General features: G+C 38.7%; 2 protein-coding genes across 2 annotated transcripts; both read right to left on the reverse strand.

Moving 5' to 3' along the window:
* Window positions 1-2,485: 2,485 nt before the first annotated feature.
* Window positions 2,486-7,254, reverse strand: mal2 (mal, T cell differentiation protein 2). The gene is made up of 4 exons (XM_029504815.1): window positions 7,104-7,254; window positions 5,902-6,072; window positions 3,833-4,033; window positions 2,486-3,491 (listed from the first exon to the last, which is right to left on the reverse strand). The coding sequence occupies exons 1-4, from the start codon at window positions 7,218-7,220 to the stop codon at window positions 3,420-3,422; spliced, it is 561 nt and encodes a 186-aa protein (XP_029360675.1). The 5' UTR covers window positions 7,221-7,254; the 3' UTR covers window positions 2,486-3,419.
* Window positions 7,255-9,403: 2,149 nt separating this feature from the next.
* Window positions 9,404-22,640, reverse strand: colec10 (collectin sub-family member 10 (C-type lectin)). The gene is made up of 7 exons (XM_029504831.1): window positions 22,505-22,640; window positions 20,410-20,481; window positions 16,288-16,359; window positions 14,112-14,165; window positions 11,315-11,410; window positions 10,537-10,748; window positions 9,404-10,135 (listed from the first exon to the last, which is right to left on the reverse strand). The coding sequence occupies exons 1-7, from the start codon at window positions 22,617-22,619 to the stop codon at window positions 9,905-9,907; spliced, it is 852 nt and encodes a 283-aa protein (XP_029360691.1). The 5' UTR covers window positions 22,620-22,640; the 3' UTR covers window positions 9,404-9,904.
* Window positions 22,641-23,210: the final 570 nt, after the last annotated feature.

The raw sequence follows: 23,210 nt of genomic DNA on the forward strand, positions 1-23,210 counted from the left end.
AACACGAAATGGGTTCAATTCTCATTTAGTAGGATTGTACTCTACACAGAAACAGTTAGAACAGTGGCTTTTTTATTACATAAAGCGATGGCAAACTCTAAAAATGTGTATCCCGCTGAGTTTTTTTTCCTTCAGATTTTGTATGCACTGATGATGCATTATTTAATGCATAATATTCTAATGTGTCACCAACATCTTTTTTTATGTTATTCTTTGGCATGTATATATAAACATGGGTTTAATGCGGAAAGCTGATTCAAGTCGGGCGGTTGTAGATAACGGAGGACATCTAGTGGTAAAAATAAAAATAACACGGTTAAATCACTTAATGATTCAAATAATAAATGATGACAGTTCACTTTAATTTAATGCACCGGAAGGAAAAAAAATAGCCTGTTACGGCAATGGCTGCTAAAAATACTATAGAAGATTGGGGCCTTAATAGACCTAAATGGCTACAAGCACTGAACTTTCTGTAAAAACTGACCACATTAGTTAAAAGACAACACAATGAAAATACCCATAATGCTACGGTAGACCTACACGATAAATTACTCGATGCAGATATGTATAGATTGAGCAGGAGAAGCCTCTCATTTGTTGCTGTATGGGCTGCTGCCTACAGGTGATGACAAAAGTTTACCTTGTGTTATTGATTATCATGACATGTTGTTTTTAATCCCCTTACATTAAGACAGCTTGTCCAGTGGAAGCATTTAAAAATACTAAACCACATGCTCTTCCCCAGTCAGCGGGTTTCTGGACTATAGCGTTTCCTGTTTTATTTTGAATTGATTTTTGGGGCGAAATTGTACTTCCCGTGACATTGTGTTTCCCGCTTTTAGTGACGGCCTGCCCCGTTTGTATTTGCACCTACATGTAGTTAAGTGGAGCCCTCGACCCCACCGGTTTTGGTACCAATTATACTTTCTGTTGCTCCTCCTTCAGACGTCAGCTTTCCTGAAATGACTCTTTGCAGGTTGGGATGTCTGTTTGCAGGTCCTGAAATCCTAAAACCTTCATTAACACACTTGGACAGGAACAAGCTGGAAGCACAACTTTGGAATTTCATCACGTTTATTTGACAAACTTGTCGCTGCCTTTTTACATGACAAGCAGATATTAAACATTATACAGAAGCCAAAACTATACAAGAAATGTCCCAAACCAGAGATGGACCAAATGGCGGTTTTGGGATCTGGTGTGTTTCCATTTGGGACAAGTTCTATTTTAGTCAGATGCAAATTATATTTCATTTTTAATTGTCCTTTTCTGTTGTCAAAGGAAAACATGCTCAGAAAGTTAATTTCCCTTGGCTAAGACAGGGAAGGGGGCTTATCTGCATGCTTACCTTTTTTTGTTAATCCTTTTGAGGAGCTCACCTTCTGGTCAGAGATACAATTGGAGCTGACTACCCACCTACCTCCATTCATTTTGCTGTAGGTTCCTGCATTCTGAGTCTTCTTTACAGCCTTTTCCTTTTTCAGAAACTTCATTTCATTGATAGCTGAACACAGGGCATCTCCGAGGACGGAGCAGGTCTGTGTGCCAACCTGTTCTGTGCTGGGCCATTCAGAACTGCTTTTGCCCAAACAAAATAATGAATAGTTAATGAACAAATGTAAAATAGAAACATTAATGTAGCCAATAGCTAAAACTAATTTTCTACCTTAGCACAGTTTAATGAAACTTTTAGTCATATATATTAGTTCTCCTCTTTTACATTGATATCAAATTATCATAGATATCCTTGTAGAGTTTGGCCTGTTGTTTTGTTTTTAACTACAGCATACTAATCCTAGGAAGGGCTTTCCTCCCTTTAACCTTAAATCTGTTTACATGATTGCATCACACCACCTCTGCACATTTTTCAGCTGCGTATTCATGCTGTCTCCTGTTTGAACATATCTCAAAGGTGTGCTACTAGATTCATATCTGCTGACTGGGGAGTACACCAACTTCCTGCCATGTTCAGAAAACCGGTTTCTGACAAATTTTGCACTTTAACATGATCCATTACCATGCTGTTCGCAGCCTTTTACCTTAAGAAGGTTTGCCAAGAAAACATTTCTCACATCCCCACCAATCTGGACTGTTGTCACAAGGTATCATATCATGGGACCATGGATTCATGTTGTTTCAGACTGATATTCAAGATTCTGCATTTTTAATGCATTAGTATCACTCTGAGACTCACAGGTTAACAGATTAACTGTTTTCTGCTCAAGTACACTTGTATGAGCCAAAAGGTTCACTAGTTTACTCCTGTCATCCATTTAACCTCAGTTTCTTCTCACCAATGGCCCATTTTAATATGTTGTTCTGTAACATTTTTTTCTCTTCCCTCTCTGCTGCCCTCTTTTTTATTATCTAATTTCTCATTCTCTCCTGTGATGTAACCATCTTTCAACAGTGCGTATGGAGCCTATAAAAGAGACACTGGTGGACTATAATACATCCTTGCTGCACAGGCAAAAGCTTGTTTTTCTTCAAAACTTTTTATTTCTGTAGTTCTAAAAAGTCAAAAACACCATGTGTCAAAATGAAAGATGCTTCATTTTAAACTATTCAAATTAACATTGTAATAGCCTAATGCAAATAGACATATACAATAAATACTGTAATATTAGCAAATAAAACGGTTGTTGATTTGGACACTTAATGTATCAATACAATTACAATAATGGTCAAACACCAAGAACATATTACTTAAAACATAATATATTTTTAAACATTCCACTGATCAGTTTGGATTACAGATAGCTGGCAAAATCATTGGTACTGTGCTCAGATTAAATGATTAGTTTTTTGTAGAACTCACCAAAACTGATTAACTAAGATAGAACTTGGTTAAGTTATTATTAAGTCAGTCACTGGAGTTACCCACTCAATACAACACTAAAACAAGTTAAAGTTTAAACTGTAACAGCAACTATATAATATTGTGGAAAGCTGTTTATGCAGAACTTAGTGAAAAGATTTAAACAAAAAGTGCTCATAACAACTAATCAAACTTTTGAAAAGAAACTCAGATCAATTCACATTTTAAATAATGGCCACATGAAAATGTAACAGCAGTGACATCAAGAGTGACTTTGTAGCTCCTTAGCACCAAGGAGGTGGAGGGCAGTAAAACCAATCACTCAGCTTTTTACGGTCTTTCCAAACAATTGTAAATGTCCATAATTCTTTATCAGCCTCCATAGACATGTTTTTGTATAAATGGAAAATAATTTCTCAGGTAAGGATGTGACTTAGGAAATGCGGCACTATCTTTATAGCGTAGAGTGCAGTGTTTGACACTGTGATCACTTGAAGTTTCCAACGAAGATATAATGTAATTTTTACTGTGCAGAGATGTTGAGGCGTTTTCGTGCAATGCCGAGGTTAAGAAGAATTAGTAAAATTTGTTTTTGTGGTTACATCCTCCATCTCTTGAAGCCCATCACCATACTGCCGCCATAGCATAGTGTCACAACAAATGCAAATATCTGGAACCAGAAGAGGGAATAACAGTCACACAGTTACACAGGAAAAACACAACACTGAAACACAGCAAAGCATACAGGGGCTTCTACCCAAACAAGCCACAAGCATAATCCTCAATTAACTCCTTTTCATAATCACTACTACTTTGTGAAGGGTGAATTCTACTGTAGCATAAACCTTTCATCCATCTAAAGGCCCTCAAGCAATTCCTACCTCAGAAGTCGATAAACAAGTTAGATTTTGGTTTATAGTCATTCAGATAGTACTAAATACACTACAATGATGCAAATCAACAAGTGATGCAATAGTTCAGACTTAATTTGAAGAGGTGTACGTCACTCACCGTGGCTGCCACATTAACACTGTATTGTTTGTCACTCAGGACTGTGAATACATTGCCTCGAGGGTAAGTTATGCACATGACAGCTTCAGTGCTGTTAGGCAGTGGCTTTATGTGGGCTCCTCCATTTGCAGCTGTAGTTGCCGCCTCCAACATGAAGGCAGCAAAGTAGAAAAGCAAAGCCACAAAATGGTAAAAGACATCCTAGGAAAGAGAAAAGAGAAGGCATCGGAAATGACCAGAAAATATTTCAAGTTTCAGCTGTATACAATTTCTGACAAAATGGTATGACATTTTTTTTCCAAACTTGCTGAACAGGTATTTCAAAAACCAGGACAAAGTGTTGGAAAGAAGAATGACCAGCATGACTTTTATTCCGTTACATGACACCTATTCTGTTGTGTGGCAGTTACCACACAATAGCTTCCTGTTTGCTGTACTTACCTGCACTGACTTCATTTAACTAATCAGACAGTCTAACAGAATGAATCCCTTTTATCTTGGAAAGCATAACATGGTGGATATGACCGACACGACAAATAACACCACATGGGAGAATAACAAATAAAAGGCTGAAAAGGTTAAAGTGATTTAAAAAACAGCATTTTCAGAAAGAAAATTGAAAGAGATTGAGGATACAGTGGGAGACAGACAGAGAGTGAGGGCGTGTCAGTGACTGAAGATGGTTAATGAGAGTTTGTGCGGTTGTTCTGAAAGCCTAGTGGGACCACAGTCGGCCCTTTGTTGTGCTTTGGCGTGAGCTCATCATCCATGTCACTCATTGTTCAGCTGAAAACAAACAACCCCACATGCCTGGCTACTCCTGGGAGGACGGTCTGGAGCCTGAGGCAAAGCTGGCTCTGTCTGAGCTATACTTGACAGAGTGCTCTAACTCTAACATGGCATAGATTCTAATTTTTTCTCATGTCACTGATATATTTTTCAAAGGAATGGGTGGATTGAAAATGTGCTGCACAGCAATACTGAAAGAGTATCAAGTCATGTTCCACCCTTTTTTTTTTCTTTTTTTTTTTATAAACTTAAGCATACTGAGTGATTATTTACTGTACCTATGTGAGAGTTGAGGGAACAAACTTAAATGTATTGCTGTTCACTATCATAGAAACTGCTAAGTAATGCTCAAGTCACAGGTGGCATCTTCCATTATTTCTCAAAACATTTTGTCCTATCCAATATTTTGATCTGCTGATCTTCTTCAGTCACTACTAGAACTGTATATATTTGTAAGTACCCACAACAGAGCTAATAAATGAATGAGTTGGTAAAGTGTTGAGTATTGAACTGCGAAGGAATTATTTGTTTTGGTAAGTGCAAAGACAAGTGTCTGTGATAAGTGTCTATTTCAGTGACATTACGCTCTATTTAGTATTTTGTTTTTTTTAATGATAGATACTCCCATGCATATACAGAATGTGTGTTCACACTTGGATAAGTCCTGTGGAGTGTTGTGTGAAATCATAAGGGAGTTTCATTCCTTTCCTTATAGCACTTGCATGACACTTGTGCAACACAATTTGAATACTTGCATCTACAAGTAATTACAATGATTAAAAAAAAAGTACACTAGTGCACTACAAGGAGTAATATATAATGTACATTTGAACTTCTAAAAAGGAAGCCAAAACTAGACATCTCAGTGCATCTCTGGTAAGCTAACTGGCTTAAACCTCAGTGGGGCAGAGTGTGTTTAATATGCAGTTCACAGCACATCTTTAACAAAAATACAACCACAGCCATGAGACTTCTGTGCACCAAACAACAGTTGCTGCCAACAACATTATCAAACACTGAGAGCCATCTTAGATTTCAGTCACTGGACTTTCTGCTGATCAACTGCACTTTCATGTTGTTTCTATTAACTTTCAGCTGTTTCATTCTGTTTTTTGACACGTGAGATTACTGCATTTAATTCTTACTTTTTTCCTTTCTTTAAAAAAAAAAAACCCCAAAAAAACTGTAATACAAGTCTGACCTTAAAACGTATCGTACAGATGTAAACTATGCATGGACAGATGATGATTGACTGATCAGGTCATTTACCAACACCTTACCAAGAAGTTCCAGTCAGTGTTGATGCGTTCAGCCAGGCCAGTGATGAGAAGTGTGAGGTAGGCGGAGGAAAGGAAGAAGCTGGTGACAGAGACAAACATCACCCAGCCCTGCAGCAGAGGCACAGGCACATTGGAGGAGGCCACCAGGATCCATACCAAACCACCAAATAACTATGGATGTGACAAGCATACTCTTATTAGAGACAGTGGAAACTACATTGTATATAACAAATGAAACTGAAAACAGAGAGAGAGAGAGACTCCTTGTATCCTTTGTTCATTACAATATATTTCAGTGGACATAGTTTAAGGGTTTATGACAGATTGGGCTCAAAGGTGCTATTTAGAGAAGCACACATACAGCTTTTACTCTAAATATTACAATACTTCAGGTTAAAATATCCACTGCTGCATTTCCAGTGAGACCAGTGCTCTTCTTCTTCTTCTTCTCTTTCCCTCAACAAATGCACCTTTTACAAGCTGGAAATGTTGTTATTGTTGGCCCACATACACTATTTGGTTAAATAATGTATGCAAGAGGTTCATATGTTGTCTTTGACATTGTTTCCCCCTGGACCAAGGGTTAAACTTGGAAGTAAACAACTGATTAAAGCACTAAAATGTGACAGTGTGAAGTAGCTGTAAAGCAGCCATTTATAAGCTATGTGCTGCTATTAATGGCAGGTAGGACATCTTGGAAAAGGCCTTAATATAATACAACGAAGCAACAAATGTTTCCACCGTTTACAAATAAACAGTCAAACTGTTTCGAGCTTAGGGCACTGCAGTTATCACCCAGCAGAGGTTAGAGGTCATGGAAAGAGAGATAATTCGGCTGCCATGCAAATCAGAACTTCAATGGACTCCTGTGAAAATCTTTATGAAAAACAAACGAAGCATTAGATATGTTCCAGGAGGATACAGGTGTTTCTCATCCTTGCAGCCAGACACATGAACAAGGATCCTGACGACATTTTTCCTTTACTTTGTCAAACAGGAGCAGTAAAGCAGAAGTTAATCCTGGTCGGGTTTAAACATGTGAGAGCACAGGCCGAGCTCTAGACTGGACATGACCGACACAGTCTTTCAATAATTAATGAAGAAACAGGGTGCAGGCTGGGCAGAGCACACTGAGGAGGCAGCTACATTTCCCTGAAATGTCGCACAGTTGGATATTATTGATAAGATAGCGCGGTACTTACTATTTCTAATGAGACGAGGGCTCCGGTGTAAGTCCTCAGCACTTCCAGTCCCAAAGGTAGGGAGATGGTTGGCGCTGGGAACGAGGTGGCAGCGGGGTTAGTGGCTGGTTCCGACATCTCTCTGTCTCCCTCCCTCCCTCCTCTGCCTCCGGTGGACAAAGCAGCAGCGGAGTGAATTCCTCCGGAGTCAAATGTCCCCCTCTCCGGAGAACAGGTCGGACAGGTGCAGGGGCCACTCCCTCCACACCAGTGGTGCGTTCAGGAACCGCACTTCAACTTCATACGTCCCGTGGTCCGAAATATTTATCTATTTGTGTAAAGGTCATGGACTACTGCTGTGTGGTTTTACCTGGTTAAAGTTTTATTCTGAAAACATGAAATACGTGATCCTCAAGATCAAGCTGCGAAACGAGGATAATAAAACGTACACGTTGATGACATGGCTGAAGTTTTAATAAATGAATAGGCATAGGTTTGCAAAGTACAACAGATAGGGAGGCTGGGGAAATAAAAAGATAGAAACTTTATCCGTTAAGATGACAGAATGTATTTCTACATACATTCATATAAAGATGTGGGTTGTTTTATGATATGCCAATAAACCTGGCTTTTATGGAATGAATATGCATTTATGGCTCCATGGTGCCTGCATCCAGTATGTCATAAAAATGTGTTTCCAAAGACAAAGACTATAGACTGATCACTCCCTTGCTTGTTTACAAAGCTTTTATGATCTCCACACCTTCTTATAACTGTAGTTATCCCCATTAATCATCAAGAGTGTTCATCTTGTACTGTGACTGAAGGCAGCACTCTGATGAATAAAGTCAGTTGGGGCATTTCACTGACCAGCCACCAGCAGACACCCCAGCTCAGGAACATTAGTGACAATGCAAATCAAACAGTTGGACTCGGGAAAAGAAACGAGTCCTGGGAAACAATGGTTAACCTTCACAGTGCTTGAAGCAAAGAAGTTTCAAAAGTAAATATTAATTTAAGAGGGAGCTACAGAGAGAGGAAAAGAAATGATTTCTAGACTGGCTCTGTGACACTGACATGCCTGTGATTGCATCGAACCACAGCCTTGATGTTATGGAAAGTATGTTTTTTTTTTAATGGAGTTCTTTAGTCAGTTTGTGTAAAACTGCAGTTATGGAATTGGGTTAGTTAGAAAATGTTGATTTATTCTTGTAAGTCATGGTTAATGTTTAGCCAGGACTTGGTTTGTATGGAACACTGTTGATTTAACCTGTCTAAGGGCACGGGCTTTAGTTCACATTACTGGGTGGCTAACAAAATCGGTATGACCTGTCACGTGATATAAGGCCACTGTTTCTATGTGTGGGGGCCAGCTGATGTGTACACACAAAAACCCTGCATGAGTGTAGTGAAACTGCATGCACCTCGTCAGTTCTTTCTGATTTTTGCATCTTTTTTTAGAGCAATCATCTGGATACAGCTGCATTCATCACTGTTTACATAGTAACCATATGGCAACCAAGACATGAAAATGATAGTATTTATGGGCTCAGTGTTACATTTGGCTTTGTTCAATATTATATAATCACTAACTGTGACACGTTGCTATATTGAAGCTGTTGATATGTTTAGATGTTTACTAAATTGATGATTTAGATATGAAGCTCTTACAGTTCCTGTACCACAGCTCTGTATAGGAGAGGTCAGTTTTTGGTTTTTTCATACTGTGCTACTGCAGCAATTTCTATTTCTCCCCTATGGGCCAAATAATTGGAATGGGCATTTTTCACCTGTATGCTCAGTTCAGTTCATTTCAGCAGGCGTCCCCGGTTCCAAAAATTTAAGCTATGGGTAAAACAGGACTTCTTAGTCAGTTCGTTGTCCTGGCATGTACTGATGTTCTCAGGTTAGGTACATTTTTTGGTGAAATGATTGAGGGATTAAGGGAGTGATTTCATCTTTATGTATTCATGAAACAGTGGAAGAAAACAAGCCACAAAATTGTGTATTTTACTTCAACTCTTTATCTTTGAATAAAATACAGGTACAATGAATCAAGCAATACCGTGAATATTCTATATATTTTTTTTAGCTTGGTAGCGCGACCCAGCTCATGCTCTGTTCAGGAGGATGGATTAAAACAACGGCCCATTTTCAACCCAACAAACTTTTTTCCAGCCACTGTCAGACTAGTGGCACTGGACATTAAGTAGGGAAAAAAGAACCTCATCCTCCAACCCATTCACCCTCTGGACAACTAATGTCCTGACCACTCCCTCCCCCGACCCCCCCACACGGCTATACTCTGATTTAGCAGCAGTGTGTTGTACTAATACATTTTAACATGTGATTTAGTTTTGGTCTCTCTCTCCTTCTTTTTTTTCCTCCACTGTCACTGTCATTAAAGGCACAAAGTTAGAAAACTGAAACTTCTTGCTATGGTCACGAAAACACACAAGGTGTCATTTGTCAGCTGACTCAGCAATATTTACTGCAAAGAAATGCTGTGTTGGGGGATATAATGTTTTGAGAACAATTCTTAAATGAAATGTTGAAATAAAAGTATCACATAATTCAAAGCAGATTCTGATTGTAATCCACAGATTGTGATATTTCTTTTCCATACTAAGTAAAAGACAGATCTTTGACATAAACTCTAATAAAAATTGTAGACAAAAGAAAACACATAACTCAACTTCTAACTATCCAAAATAAAGGAAAAAGTGTTCAAATGTAACAAATCATCATAAGAATGAAGGAATAAGTCGACACAAACATCTTGTATCCATGAAAGTCTGAACATCCCATTAAGTCATGATGTTTCATGATGGTATCCTTCTTTCTCCTCCTCTTCTCCTGCTCTTTGTGAACTCACACATGAAAAACATGGTTGCCTCACATTCCACGTGACTCCATGCGCCTGTGCTGAGCAGCTCCACACAGCTGGAGTTTGTGGTTGGAGCTAAACTGGAATTCAGGTTCTCCTCCTGACTCCAGGCTGCAAATCCCTGCAGAGGACTGGAGTCTGCATAAACATAACTATGTGTTCCATCCTGAGGACAAGAACATGGGAGAGAAATAATTATGAGAGTTTTCAAATCACACAACAGTCCCAAGAAATAGTTTCTAATCATTTCATGTCAGTTATCAGAAGAATTTGGCCCCCAAATACTCCATGTTTTTTTAGAAAGGAAATGAAAACAACAGTGCAGAGTATCAGTTTCTCATCAATTTATAATAACATCCATTAACATACTGTGGTAAAAGCAGCGTATTTGTCATCCTTCACATTATAACACTTAATAATTATTTGGAAAAATTACAAACTCCTCAAGTGTCTTGTTTTTCTCCTTGGGTTTTTGTCAGTCTTCTCCCTGAACAATTACTGATGAATGATTTGAAACTGCACCTCCTGCAGTGCTTGCATGTCTGTGCTTTTCTGTGGACCACTTACTCTATCTATGCTTTGAGCATGCACTCCAATGTAAATTTTTGTCAGCCCTGTCTGACTGACATAATCTGCCATTAGACGGTTGGTGTTGGTGGTTTTTGGCATGGCCAGGTTGCCTCCTCTCAGCTTGCAGTTCATTGAGGCCTCTCTGAACCGCTTGGGCTCCTTTACCAGCAGGTAATACCTCTCTTCTGTTTCTCTCAGCCCCAAGATGACTGCAGAGGGCAGGAGTATGGTTAAGGGACATTTAGACTATTTAAATGTTTCAACAATTATCTTACACACACACACACACACACACAGGTCAAAAATTCCCATAAACACACTCAACCTTGTGGAAAGCCTTTACATAAGAAACGCTGAAGCTGTTTCAAAGGGTGGACCAACATCATATTAAACCCTTTGGATTAAGCATGGGTATGCCACTTAAATTCATATGCGAGCCAAGGCAGGTGAGCTAATACTCCTGGCAACATACTGTACGTTAATTAAAAAAAAAAAAAAAAAAGACATCAATGGGCCATAATATGACATTAAACTTTTCTATAGCAGGCCAACTTAAGCCTGTTGTAAACTTACCAACATGATTGACAGGGCATTAATGTGGCATTATGGATAAAAAGGAGAATGTATTTTTACTTTAACAAGGCAACTGGATTTATTTAATAATTTTTTTGTTTGTTTTTCAATACATTTTTTCACGCTTTATATTGAATATTGAACTTGGTCAGTCACTTAAACACGTGAAAAGCTACACATACTCTAAAACTAATGGACTCACCATTTTTTAGAAACTTGACAGCGTTCCTAAGCTTGCCTGTATTGATATCCAGCTGTCCAACCACCTTCCTGTACCTGCCACAGTCACATGTGGTGCCTGCATGGGTAAAGCACAGGGTTTCAATATAAATAACAGCATATTAAGTGTCAGTATCTTGGGTCTCAGCTGTAGTCAGGTGAGTCTGAAAATGTTTTATTAATCTTTTATTGAATCCATTTTGATTTTGCGAATATATGTTGGTTTGGTAACCTCAGCATCTCAAACAAGAGTAAACTGAGGCATGTGGTCAAACTCTGACAGAAAACGGTTGGCACTGTCCTAAAAAAATCTAGACTCTGTTTATAAAGCTAGACACTCAGATGCCAAGGGCCATTTTGGCAAACCCTCTTCATCCTCTTTATCCAGAGTTTCAGCTACTCCCATCTTAGAGAAGGTATACCGTTCCCTGAAAGGCCAAATTAAATGGGTACCTATCATTTGTCCCATCTGCTCTTGGTTTTTTAAAGAAGCAGTAGGCGAGCTTGAGGGGCATGATGCACCAGTGGAATTGTGATGACTTGATGTATTTATTGTATTTATTTGCATTTATTTGTATGGTGGCTGTTGTATCTGTATAGGAAGATTTCATTGTGCTTGTATGAGAGACAGATTGTAGGAATGCATGTTTGTAGTTCTATTGCAAACCAAAATGCCCTTTGGGGACATTAAAGATTTTCGAGGTCAAAGTCAAAGTCTTGTAAAATTCACCTCAGATAATTAATGCAGAAGCTGTTTCTCCTCGTAATGTAGTTTCCAACTTCAGGGTACAGGATTTACAACTATAGTTGTCACAGTTTAATGTACAACTGTACATCTTCATGCTCTCAGTGCCTCTTTGAATAACGGACATCAGCCAAAGTTTGTTATTTTTCCTGGGAATGCACACGCCATCTTTTCATGCTTGTCCTATGGGCTTTTCTCTTCAATCTGATTTTAAGCTAGTGGAACTCAGGAGTGTTAATTGGAATGGCTCGGTTAAATGGTCTGTCAAATAGTCCATTGTTTGACCATAAGTACTCTTTAACAGTTTAAAATCACTGTCCTGTGCTTTGTATCCATTTAGAAAAGTTGATAAAAAATATGCTGTAAACATACACTGTTTGCTATAGACTAAAAGCACTTTTCAAAATCACTTGAGTCTTAAGAAGATTGAACCACAAAAAAAAAAAAAAAAAAAAGGTTGTTTTCCTTATAGCATTATGTTCCATCAATATATTTTCCCTGCCTCCATATTTAGAGTGAAAGTTTCAGGGAGACGAAACATCTAGCTATTTATTTGTAACCGTTTGATGTGGGTCAAAAGTGACCCATCTGAGTTTTTTTTCCTATATCTTTGCAATAAATTAATTTCATCATTCAATATTCAAGGTATTCCTCAATTAACTTGTTTTTGATTATCATACATCCTTATTCTATTTTTTGCTGTTAAACTTTTTGAATAAAAATCCTTTTTGTATTAGTACCTACACTAATGCACAACATGGGTCAAAAATGACCCATATTAATTTTCTATGTTATTTCTTGTAGGGCTGAGTGTTTCTATGATATATCTTTGAAATAAATTCATTTTATCATTTACTATTCCAAGTATGCAGTAAATATCTTGTTTAGCACAAATCTTTGTTTTTATTTTTCCTTTCTCACGTTATGAACAAGCGCAGCTTTTGTATTTCTACATCAAGTTTACGCACATGGGTCAGAAACGACCCACATGCATTTACTATATCATTTGGCGTGAAACTGTGAAATGTGTTTATTTCAGACATTTCACAGCTCAGCACAGCTCCCTATGCTCATCAAATACATGTAAGTATTGTTTTTTCAATTCCTAGCTCAGAATTTGGATTTAATGGCAACATGACCATGGTGATCTATGTGCAGAAGAAGGGAAAGGCCGTTGTCCTCCTGAGCACCATGCATGATGACAAAGCAGTGGATGATGAAGAAGAAACCGGAGGTGATCCAGTATTACAGCAAAACAAAGGGAGGAGTGGACGCTATGGATCAGATGGTTAGCAACTACTCGTGTCAGCGGAGAACACGGAGGTGGCCCATGGTTCTCTGGTACAATATGCTGAATGTTGCCACCCTCAGTGCCTACACCATCTTCACCACACAACACCCTGATTATATGAGTGGTGTGAGCAATGCACGCCGGCTATTTATCAAGGAGCTGGGCAAAGAGCTTGTCATGCCACATATGAAGAGGTGCATGGAGGGCACGCCCAAACTCCAAAAGCACATTATTGAGGCAATGGGAAGATGTGGGTTAAAAAAAACAGCCACAAGAAGTCACCAGACAGGAGGGCCAAAGGAAGAGGTGTGCGATCTACCCAGTTTCGAAGGACAGAAAAGACAGCAGCTGGTGTTCCCAAATATTAAATATGAAAGTGTTTGGCCCCACTCACTGCTAAAGTGATTACTTGAAACTAATTATTATTACAATATTAAGTAATTTCATTTTAAATCACACTTGGATGAATGGGTCATTTTTGACCCGTGTGAACTTGATGTAGTAAAATAAAAACTATTTTTGTTCATAAAGTATGAAAAAACAAGATATTTACACAATACTTGGAATATTCAACCATAAAATAAATTGATATCAAAAGATAGAGCAAAGAAAACCTCAGCCAGCATGAACTAACCTGGGAAATGAATGCGGGTCATTTCTGACCCGTCCTGTGCATCAAAGGGTTAAATGCAACACTGCTGTAACCTCAGCAGGTTGGTTAGTGCGGCTCTGAAGCTCACTCACCTGGCTTCCCCCGAAGGCCGGAAGGCCCGTCCAAACCTGCGTCCCCTTTGTCTCCTGCCGGGGGAATGGATATCCCAAAAAGTTTTTTTTAAAAGGTCAGATCATCCTGGTTTTCAGTTATTTCACTTCCTCGAATCAAGCCCTGATCGTTTAATGAGAAAAATCCGCGGCGATGGCGTCAGTAGTTTCACGGGTCCGTATCACTCCGCCACTGACACGGCATCGTAACAGAGAGGAAAACAAACGTGCTAGCTAAAGGTAAGTTATGAACAGAAACAAAACAAAACAAAAACCACCAAACAAACAAACAAACAAACAAACAAACACAAGAACAGAAAAAAAACATAGGATTACCTGCAGGGAGCCAGGAGGACCTACTTTAGATGTGTATATATATATATATTTACAGAGAATGCATATTGATGAGACCAAAACTTATTATCGTTTATCTATTACTCTTTTTCATAATAATCTGTTGTGGTTATAAAGAATGGGCACTAGATGGCTGTATCACACAGAATATTTTTTTAAATGGCTGCATGGCAGTTCATAGTTACACAGGACAGAGTTCACTCCAGATTTTATCATCCAGGGCTTATTTTAATACAGATGTTTGGTTCCATTTGTGAATCAGTGAAATGCAGATTTATCTCTTTGAAAACACTGTGCATGTAATGCCAATGCTTTAAAGTGGAAATTCACCCAACCGGCAGTTGCAAATTTTGGGGAAGTGACCTGCATTACAAACATAATGGCAGACTGATGTTTGAGGAAGAGGCACAACAGTGACAAACTGTACTGGTACAATCTGATCAACCAGAGAGCTTTTTGTGATTTGAATGATTTTAAAACTTGACCACAATGACACTAATACAAAAGCAAACATTTCTGGTTCTTCAAACATAAATCCTTATCTGGGTTGTCAGCATTGCAGCTGCATGCAAATAACTAAATGATAGCACTGCACATATGTAGGGCAAAAATAATTGGAGTATAATCCCCACAAACAGCCCTACTGCAGTTACTTCACTATTTTCCATGTTGAAGTCAATAATCACACATGTCTTTAGATTTAGGCACAAAATCATAACAGATAGAAATGACACCTGCTAATACAGGCTGCCATATTAATCTCAAATATCTTAAATTAACTTCAGTCTGCAGATGTAGACACTGACCCTTTGACACAACCAGTATTCTGAAAAAGAGTGCCTGAATTTTAGTTTGTCTCTCAACTGCAACATTTCTGTGAAAAACATGTTTTTTCTCCCCAGGTGTTTTATGAGCTACAGGCGCTTGGGATCAAGGAAAATCCAAACTTGTGACCTCACCCCTTTGCCTGGGATGGCTGATGAACAGCCACTTTCCTGTAAGCATATTAAACATAATGAATATGGAAGAAAAGTGAATGCCTTAAAGCAGGGAATTGGGACTGCTCATAAAAAAATGTAAAAGTAAAGATAGAAATTCTTTCAGCCACCCTGGACAAAGCAAATGGATGACATCATACTGTAGGATTACAGTTTCTTCTATCTTTGGATCTGATTTCTTGAAACATAAAGTGAGTGGGAAAATACAGATTTATTTATTTTTTTTTTTGTGAGGAAATTGGGATTTGATTGATGATATGCTTCCTGGTGTGTGTCAGTATCTTGGGGCTAATTAAGTTTACTGATTTTTTTTTTTTTTTTTTTTTTTTTTTTGTAGAACTTCATTTCTACTTATTTTAATGCTTGGAGTCTTTATATATGGAGCAGTAGGCGAAGCTGAGCAGTAGTTTCTTATTTTAGACAATTATAAAGTACGGTCTCACAGCTACATTATTTGTAGCCAGTTGTTGATAACTACAGACTCTCTTCTGAGTGTTGAAAGTATTTACTGGCAATGGAACAGGGGCAAATACATGCACATGCTAGTTATAAAGTCTATAAATGCTCTGTTCACTTTCTCTCTTTTTTTAACAAGACACTCAGGATTAGAAGCTTCATTCTTGTGGCACTCTGCAGTTTGTTTGTTTGTAGTTGTTTAATTTAATGTACACAATGCGTTTGAACTGTAATAAGGCCTTATAGTTTAGGCTTGCCTGGAAAAAAAAAAAAGGAGGAGGGAGCAGTAGAACTAGGAAAAGACAAGGTTTAGATAAAACTGATATAAAAATGATTTGTTTTTGTGTTACCTTTGTCTCCAGTGAGTCCCATCTTTCCTGTATACCCCACCTCTCCCCTGAGTCCTTGCTCTCCAGGCATTCCTGGGGAACAACAAAGCCAGACGATGAGAGGATAATAATGAGAAGGATGAGACAGATATTTCAGGTATGTTACAGAAATACCATAAACTCAGTGCTCCTTAAATACATGTACCTGAAAAGGTGGTTTACACTATATTAATAGAAAGTAACAATTTCTCCAAACTGTGGTTGATATATATATATATATATATATATATATATATATATATATATATATATATATATATATATAAAGGTCAGAATCATTATGATCTAGACTGAGCCCTTATTTTTAGCTCATACGTTTAAGTTTGTTGTTTCTGATTGTGTTTTTGTTTTCAAGCTTAATCAATATAATTGTATACTCCCATCTCATCCTTTAGAAATAATCTCCATGAGCCCTGAGGCTTTTTTCCTACAATTTCTGCATGGCTATGATGCATGGCCATGATTATTATGATTATTATGTCAGTAAATCAATTGGAGTAAAAAAAAAAAAAAAAGCAGAATTTTTGTGGGCACAAGCTGAAGTACTCTGTATTGGAACATTGTAAGATGGACTGGTAGAAAAAGAGCATTGTTGCATTATTATTATAATGGACACACATTTTTATGAACAATATATATAGACTCCATCCATCTATCAATATCATTGATCAGTTGTAGAGGATTGGTGGACAGGTCACTACTCCCTCGCTGGGCTGACCTAAAGAGAGAAACCATCATTCATGCTCAAACTTAGGCATTTGGGAAATTTTAGCCACCAATTAACCAATTAATTTGGACTGTGGGAGGAAGCTGGAGTAACCTAAGGAAACCCACACAGGGAGAAAATGTAAACTCAAAAATTCCTTTGTACAGCGAGGACCCAGGCCTCTGCTCTGGATTTTCTGAACAAAGTTTGAATAGATTTTTTTTTTTTTTTTTTGTAAGTGTCTGTACTGATTATTGATAACTGTCTTAATTTTTTGATAAAGTTACTGCCAGCACTTCACTATAATCTGATATTGGATTCTATCAGGCGGGTTAAGCGGGGTGATAGTGTGTGTGTGTGTGTGTGTGTGTGTGTGTGTGTGGGAGGGGGGGGGGGGCATCCTGAGGCCTCCTGCCAGCACATGAATGAGTAATTCCTCAGGAAACTATTCAACTGGAAAATAATGGCATTTTAAACACTAAGTGACAGATTGGCGGGGCTTTTGCTATCAGAAGGATTAGCCACACACACATCTCACATGATCTATGTAGAATTTTTGTGTGAATTTCTGTGCGGAAGCACAATTACAAAGCAAATATTTTGACCATCCAAACCTGAGACCAGAATACCAGAAGTGATTTTAGGGGTTTGATTTTTTTTGCTATAAAAAGAAATTGAATCTGTTATTTATTCCTTCTGCCTATAAAATCTGATTAATATTGTTTTTACAGTGCTCACGCTGCCAGTTAAACTGCCTATCTTAACATCCAGATAACAGATCTTCCTATCACTGCAGTCCCTCTTTATAATGGCCCACCCCACCAACTGGTTTAACGTCTGGATTCTCCAGCAGCTGGAGGATGAAGAAGCCTCATCCATTTTGGCTTTAATACACCCAGTGTTTTAAGGCTTACAAATACAAAGTTTCAAGTTTCAAGTTTAAGATCATTGATTACACAATGCTCGCTCAATCATAATGAGCTAATAATAATTCCAGTGTTACTTCGTTTTAGAGCTTAACGGCCAGTGGAAAAAGAGCTTAGCTGTGTAAAAGACAAACCTTTGGCCAGATTTTCCATCAGTGAGCAGTTATAACTACCTGAACAGGTTTTTAACAAGAATTAAGAAAATTACATGTCAACCAAATGTGCTTCTGTGACTCAAGACTCCAACCCCAATAGCAGCACTGGGTAAAGGACAATTAACATGTACGTTAATAAGCTTGGAGCAACAAATAGTTTTTGTTTTCCACTGGACTGTTAATGCTCACGTATTCCCTTCAAACCTTCCAAAATCGACTGTTTCCTGTAAAAAGGCCTAAATTGAGACAGGGAATACATGCGTCATTTGTTGAGCTGCTGACATACTCCAGTTATAAAATCATCATGAGAACTGACAATCATGCCTACAGTAAGCAACACACAAACAGTCAAACCATAATGACTGGGTTTGCTATACTGCTGAAAAATATCCACAAAGTTCAAAAGTTGAAAAATGTTCACATATACATACTTTCTTATGACTGGAAGTGAACCAAATAGTTCTGGCATTTGTCTTTCTCACTGTCTTACAGGAGTGTGTGTCCATTGCTGTATGTGTGCATGTGTGTGTGTTTACGAGGGTCTGCAACCAAAAAAATTCAGACAAGAACCAGTGCTTGTTTTGTGCATATGTGCACGTGGACCTTCTTCCTCGTGTCAATTAGCTTGCATTCCTTGTATGCATACAGGAGAGAGAGAGAGAGAGAGAGAGAGAGAGAGAGAGAGAGAGAGAGAGAGAGAGAGAGAGAGAGAGAGAGAGAGAGAGAGAGAGAGAGGAGAGAGAGAGAGAGAGAGAGAGAGAGAGTAGAGAGAGAGAGAGAGAGAGAGAGAGAGAGAGAGGAGAGAGAGAGAGAGAGAGAGAGAGAGAGAGAGAGAGAGAGAGAGAGAGAGAGAGAGAGAGAGAGAGAGAGAGAGAGAGAGAGAGAGAGAGAGAGAGAGAGAGAGAGTGTGTACATCTGTATATTATATGCTTAGTTGATTGGGTAGCTTGTCCACCAGCCTAGTTGGAGCACATATGGCAAAGCAGCATGCCATTTCTTTCCTCAGAGGCAATTAGCACGTCCGTGTTCTCCACAGACAGACAGCGGTGCAGGCTGTCACAGAACAGGATGGGCCTCTGTATCTGCTGCACAGCAAAAGAGAGCAGCGTGTCAAAAACAGGAAAAAGAAAACCTCCTGCCAGGGTTGAGCTATATAAGCTGTGTATGTGGGGAAACTTAGAGCGTATAAATCGCATTTCATTGTCTGTCTTTGTTACACAAGCAAGGAATTTTTTAAGGTTATTTTTCGAGAGGGACGGGAAATTCAGGGAGAGAGAGAGATGGGGATGACGTGCAGCAAATGGCCTCTTCACAATATGACCAACAATGCAAATGTAAGGGGAGATGACATGCAGCCAATCCTCAGGGGTGAGATTCATTTTACCGGGTAGTGTGGCCCTTTAGCTCTTTTTTGACTCTTGGGTTGTCTAAAGCCCCTTTGTAAACATACTACTGTGGGAATTTCTGTGTTACATTTACATTTATCCAAAGTTAAATATATTTCTAACTGGAGAGGAAATGGCCAAGTGCTGTTGTAGCATGTAAACATGTATCTAAACTTTACTCCTAGAAAAACTAACGTTTAAGCTAGTAACCACGAAGATAAAAATAAAGAAATAAAGAAACAAAAAACCTTCAATATAACTGTTGTTTTTTAGCTTTTTTGGATTTTCAAGATATTGGACATGACCTAGGCAGCGCAGCGGCATGGTGGTTAGCATTGTCGCCCCATAATAAGAAGGTTGTGGGTTCAATTCCCGGCCTGGGGCCTTGCTGTGCGGAGTTTGCATGTTCTCCCTGTGCCTGCCTGGGTTTCCTCCAGGTACTCCGGTTTCCTCCCACCTCCCACATCCTGTTTGAGTTAATTAGTGACTCTAAATTGTCTGTAGGGTCTGAGTGTGAGTGGTTGTTGGTCTCTGTGTGTTGGCCCTGTGATGGACTGGTGACCTTTCCATGGTGACCCCGCCCTCACCCAGAATGAGCTGGAATTGGCTCCAGTATCCCTGCGACCCGGAAACAGATGAGCGAATGAATGAATGAATGAATACTCAGGGGAAATAGGTTTGAAGGATGTGAATTGTCTAACTTCACTGGCAGAGTGCGCTAGTTTGAACTGCCCTTCTTGACTCTTGTTGTTATGAGTGCAACACAAAGAGTAAAATATTCACAGTGGGCTTTTACAAGAAAACTCTTTTGTATTGTTCTTGTTCTTGTTCCTACTTATAGGAGCATACCTAGTTGAGTCCCCTCCCCCATATCTATCTTACAGAATAGATGGATATATGAAATTAGATACCTCGAAATCCTTTTGGTCCATACTTCCCAAGTTTTCCATCATCTCCTTCTTCTCCAACTTCACCTTGATCTCCTGGATTAAAAAGGGAAGGAATAAAGATGATAGTGTTTTATGCAAAGCCGTCGCAGAACAATAACATAATTTGGCCAAGACATACACAGCGGTACTTGAGGCAAGTGAGTGCATATGTATGAATTAAAGTCCAAATCCATTTGTGGGGTTGAGTGCAAGTGCTAAAGTAAAGCTAGTCTAAATAACTTGAAAACATTAACGTACATTTAACACTTCAATTCCTCCTTTAATATATGTTAAGCCTGGCGAGCAAAAGGATGAACAGCATAAAAGTCTACATGACACAAAGTTTAAACCATAAATGAAGAGTGTAAGAAACGTGTCTGGTGGGTCCAAAAAGCTCAAAGAGCCCTTGGCACGAAGCAGTGTTGAGTGGTTTCTGAGTATCTATTAGAGCAGTAATTTTACTGCAGCTGGTGATGTCAGCAGAACTTTATGTCTTATTAAGTGTGGGGCTTTGAAATGAAAGATTGTAACAACCCCCTTCCATTAGGCTGAGTGCTTTTGGAGGCTTTGTAGACATTTTCAAGCAAAAAATCTCTACATCAAATGATTCTGTGTGTGGATTACTGGCATGAAAGCATGCACAGCAAAATTACTAACATGCCTCATTTGTGCGATTAAGTTGTCAAATTATATTACGGTAAATATCAAATATATTCTGGCAGCGATTCAACATGTTGGTGAGCAACAGGATCAATTTATGTGACATAAACAAGGAAATCCCAAATCAAAGTTTAAGGTATTTATAAAGTTTAAATTGTTAGACAAATGGAACCGAATGAAAGTGTTTTGATCTGGTATTTGACCCACTCTTAGAACATAATAAATGATAAATTGCCAGTAAATGTAGGCCATTTGAAATTGCTCAAGTCACAGTACCAGTAAATGTAGATGAGTATGTTTGTTTAAAAAGTAGCATGGACATTGTTTCGGGGAAAGAAACCTAGAAAAATGCACATCCGACACCCACTCAGATTTGGAGACGTGACAATACCCACCCTCAGAGAATAGCTCTGTTGTGGTCACTAGTATCAAGGATGAGTGTTGTGTAAAATAATCTGTCCAGTTTAGTAGCAGCTGTCTAAATACTCACTGCCACTATGGGACTTTTTTACTACTAGAAAAAATATCCAAGTGGCTCATTCACAGTCTCACTTCCTAGTGAGTGCATATGATGTTAGTGTTGACTTTTCAACATACACCCACACAAAACACCACTGAACTTCAGAGTTCAGAAAATACTGTTGGAATATATTGTTTTACAACTAGAAAGCCAATACTCATCTGTACCTGTTCAGGAATTTCATGAGGTCTGATTCAAACTGGTGAAGGACAGATGACGTTTCTCAGTCTCTACGTGTTGGCTGTTGAGGGCTTTCTAAGTTGTTTTAAGACGGGACTGAAAGCCTTGTTTTTTCACTCGTGCGAATGGAGCTGAAGAAAACAATTAAGTTTAGGTGAACTGTGTGTTTTATTAGTTCTGTCTGTCTGAATCAGCAGGGGACCAAGCTACTGGATGTCGTAAAATAAAAAAACACACACACAGGGAGGCATTCCCTCCAAAAGACTATGGGGTAGCAGACTTCGAGCTAATAAACTACAGGACATTACATGCTTGGTACCAACATCATCTCTGTAAACCCTAGCGCCTGTTAGGGGTGTTTCCTCACAATCTTCCACTCAGACCTTTTTTGTATATATTTTCCCAAACTTTTACAGTAAGGTCTTCAACTTAAATTTTATTATCTCCAAACAAACTTAAAGATTATAAGCATTTTATATTTAGGTGCATTTTACTTTGTTTTTCCATGCAAAGATCATCTTTGATCACTTGTTTACTTCAATGATGATGCTGTTTAAGTTGTGCTCTTGAACTTAATTGTAAATACTGTGCTTGCGTTTTAGTTCAACTAAATGAATTGGATTTACGCATCATTCTTGTGTGATCGAAAAGAGAAATATTTTTTAAATTCTACAGAGTAGATTTATGTCTGCACAGAGACACATACAGGGCCATTACCTTTAGCTCCGGGCAGGAAAGAGTTGGTGCAGACCTCTGGAGAGGCGGAGATGGACTTCAACAAAGTTGCACACATGCAGAGCATGACCAGTCTTAGGCTGCTTCTTTTCTTCATTATCTCCCAGTCTTAGCTGTCCAGTCTTTGCTGTTCGGACTGTAACTGAAGGAAGTGAGGACCAGAGCTGCACTAATGAGGGAACGCACTGCAAAAAGGATTGGAAGAAGGCTATAGCATACACCCACACCCCCACACACAGTTGTTTATAGAGGCTTATCAGTTGCTTGTCATAGCCTTCAAACAACACATGACAGAGTAGCGCATTCCTCGCTATCTCTTCCCCTTGGAATTTAAAACTGCATTTAATTAAGATTATGTGGTTCAAAACATCATTAGCACTATTGGGAGAGTGACAGTAGGGAGCATACATAATGCCACAGTTTTTGCTATTTCTGTATGGCTGCATTAAAATGAATGCAATATGAAGTGTGGTGTCCCCAGATATATGAACAATGGAGGCAAAAAGTTAAATCTGCAGCATGGCCAAATTGAGCATGACATCTGAGAGATGTTTGAAATAGAGAGCGAAGCAATCATTTTAGATTGCTTGTTCAAAAACTACATAATCGTAATTTAAAGAGGGGAAAATTTGTCGTTTTAGTCATGTACAATAAACCATTGTTTTATTTGACCAATTGGTGGAAGTTT

This window comes from Echeneis naucrates, chromosome 6 (assembly GCF_900963305.1).
Source record: "Echeneis naucrates chromosome 6, fEcheNa1.1, whole genome shotgun sequence".
Classification (NCBI taxonomy): domain Eukaryota; kingdom Metazoa; phylum Chordata; class Actinopteri; order Carangiformes; family Echeneidae; genus Echeneis; species Echeneis naucrates.

Bases quoted from the DNA above. Each gene is read 5' to 3' on its own strand.
- mal2 (XM_029504815.1), bottom strand. From the start codon at position 7,220: ATGTCGGAACCAGCCACTAACCCCGCTGCCACCTCGTTCCCAGCGCCA. The intron at 4,034-5,901 runs GTAAGGTGTTGG...TCTCTTTCCTAG, and splicing joins ACACTGACTGGAACTTCTTG to GATGTCTTTTACCATTTTGT. The intron at 3,492-3,832 runs GTGAGTGACGTA...TTCTGGTTCCAG, and splicing joins GTGTTAATGTGGCAGCCACG to ATATTTGCATTTGTTGTGAC.
- colec10 (XM_029504831.1), bottom strand. From the start codon at position 22,619: ATGAAGAAAAGAAGCAGCCTAAGACTGGTCATGCTCTGCATGTGTGCA. The intron at 14,166-16,287 runs GTAACACAAAAA...TTCCCCCGGCAG, and splicing joins GGGACTCACTGGAGACAAAG to GAGACAAAGGGGACGCAGGT. The intron at 10,136-10,536 runs GTAAGTGGTCCA...TCTTGTCCTCAG, and splicing joins ATGCTCAAAGCATAGATAGA to GATGGAACACATAGTTATGT.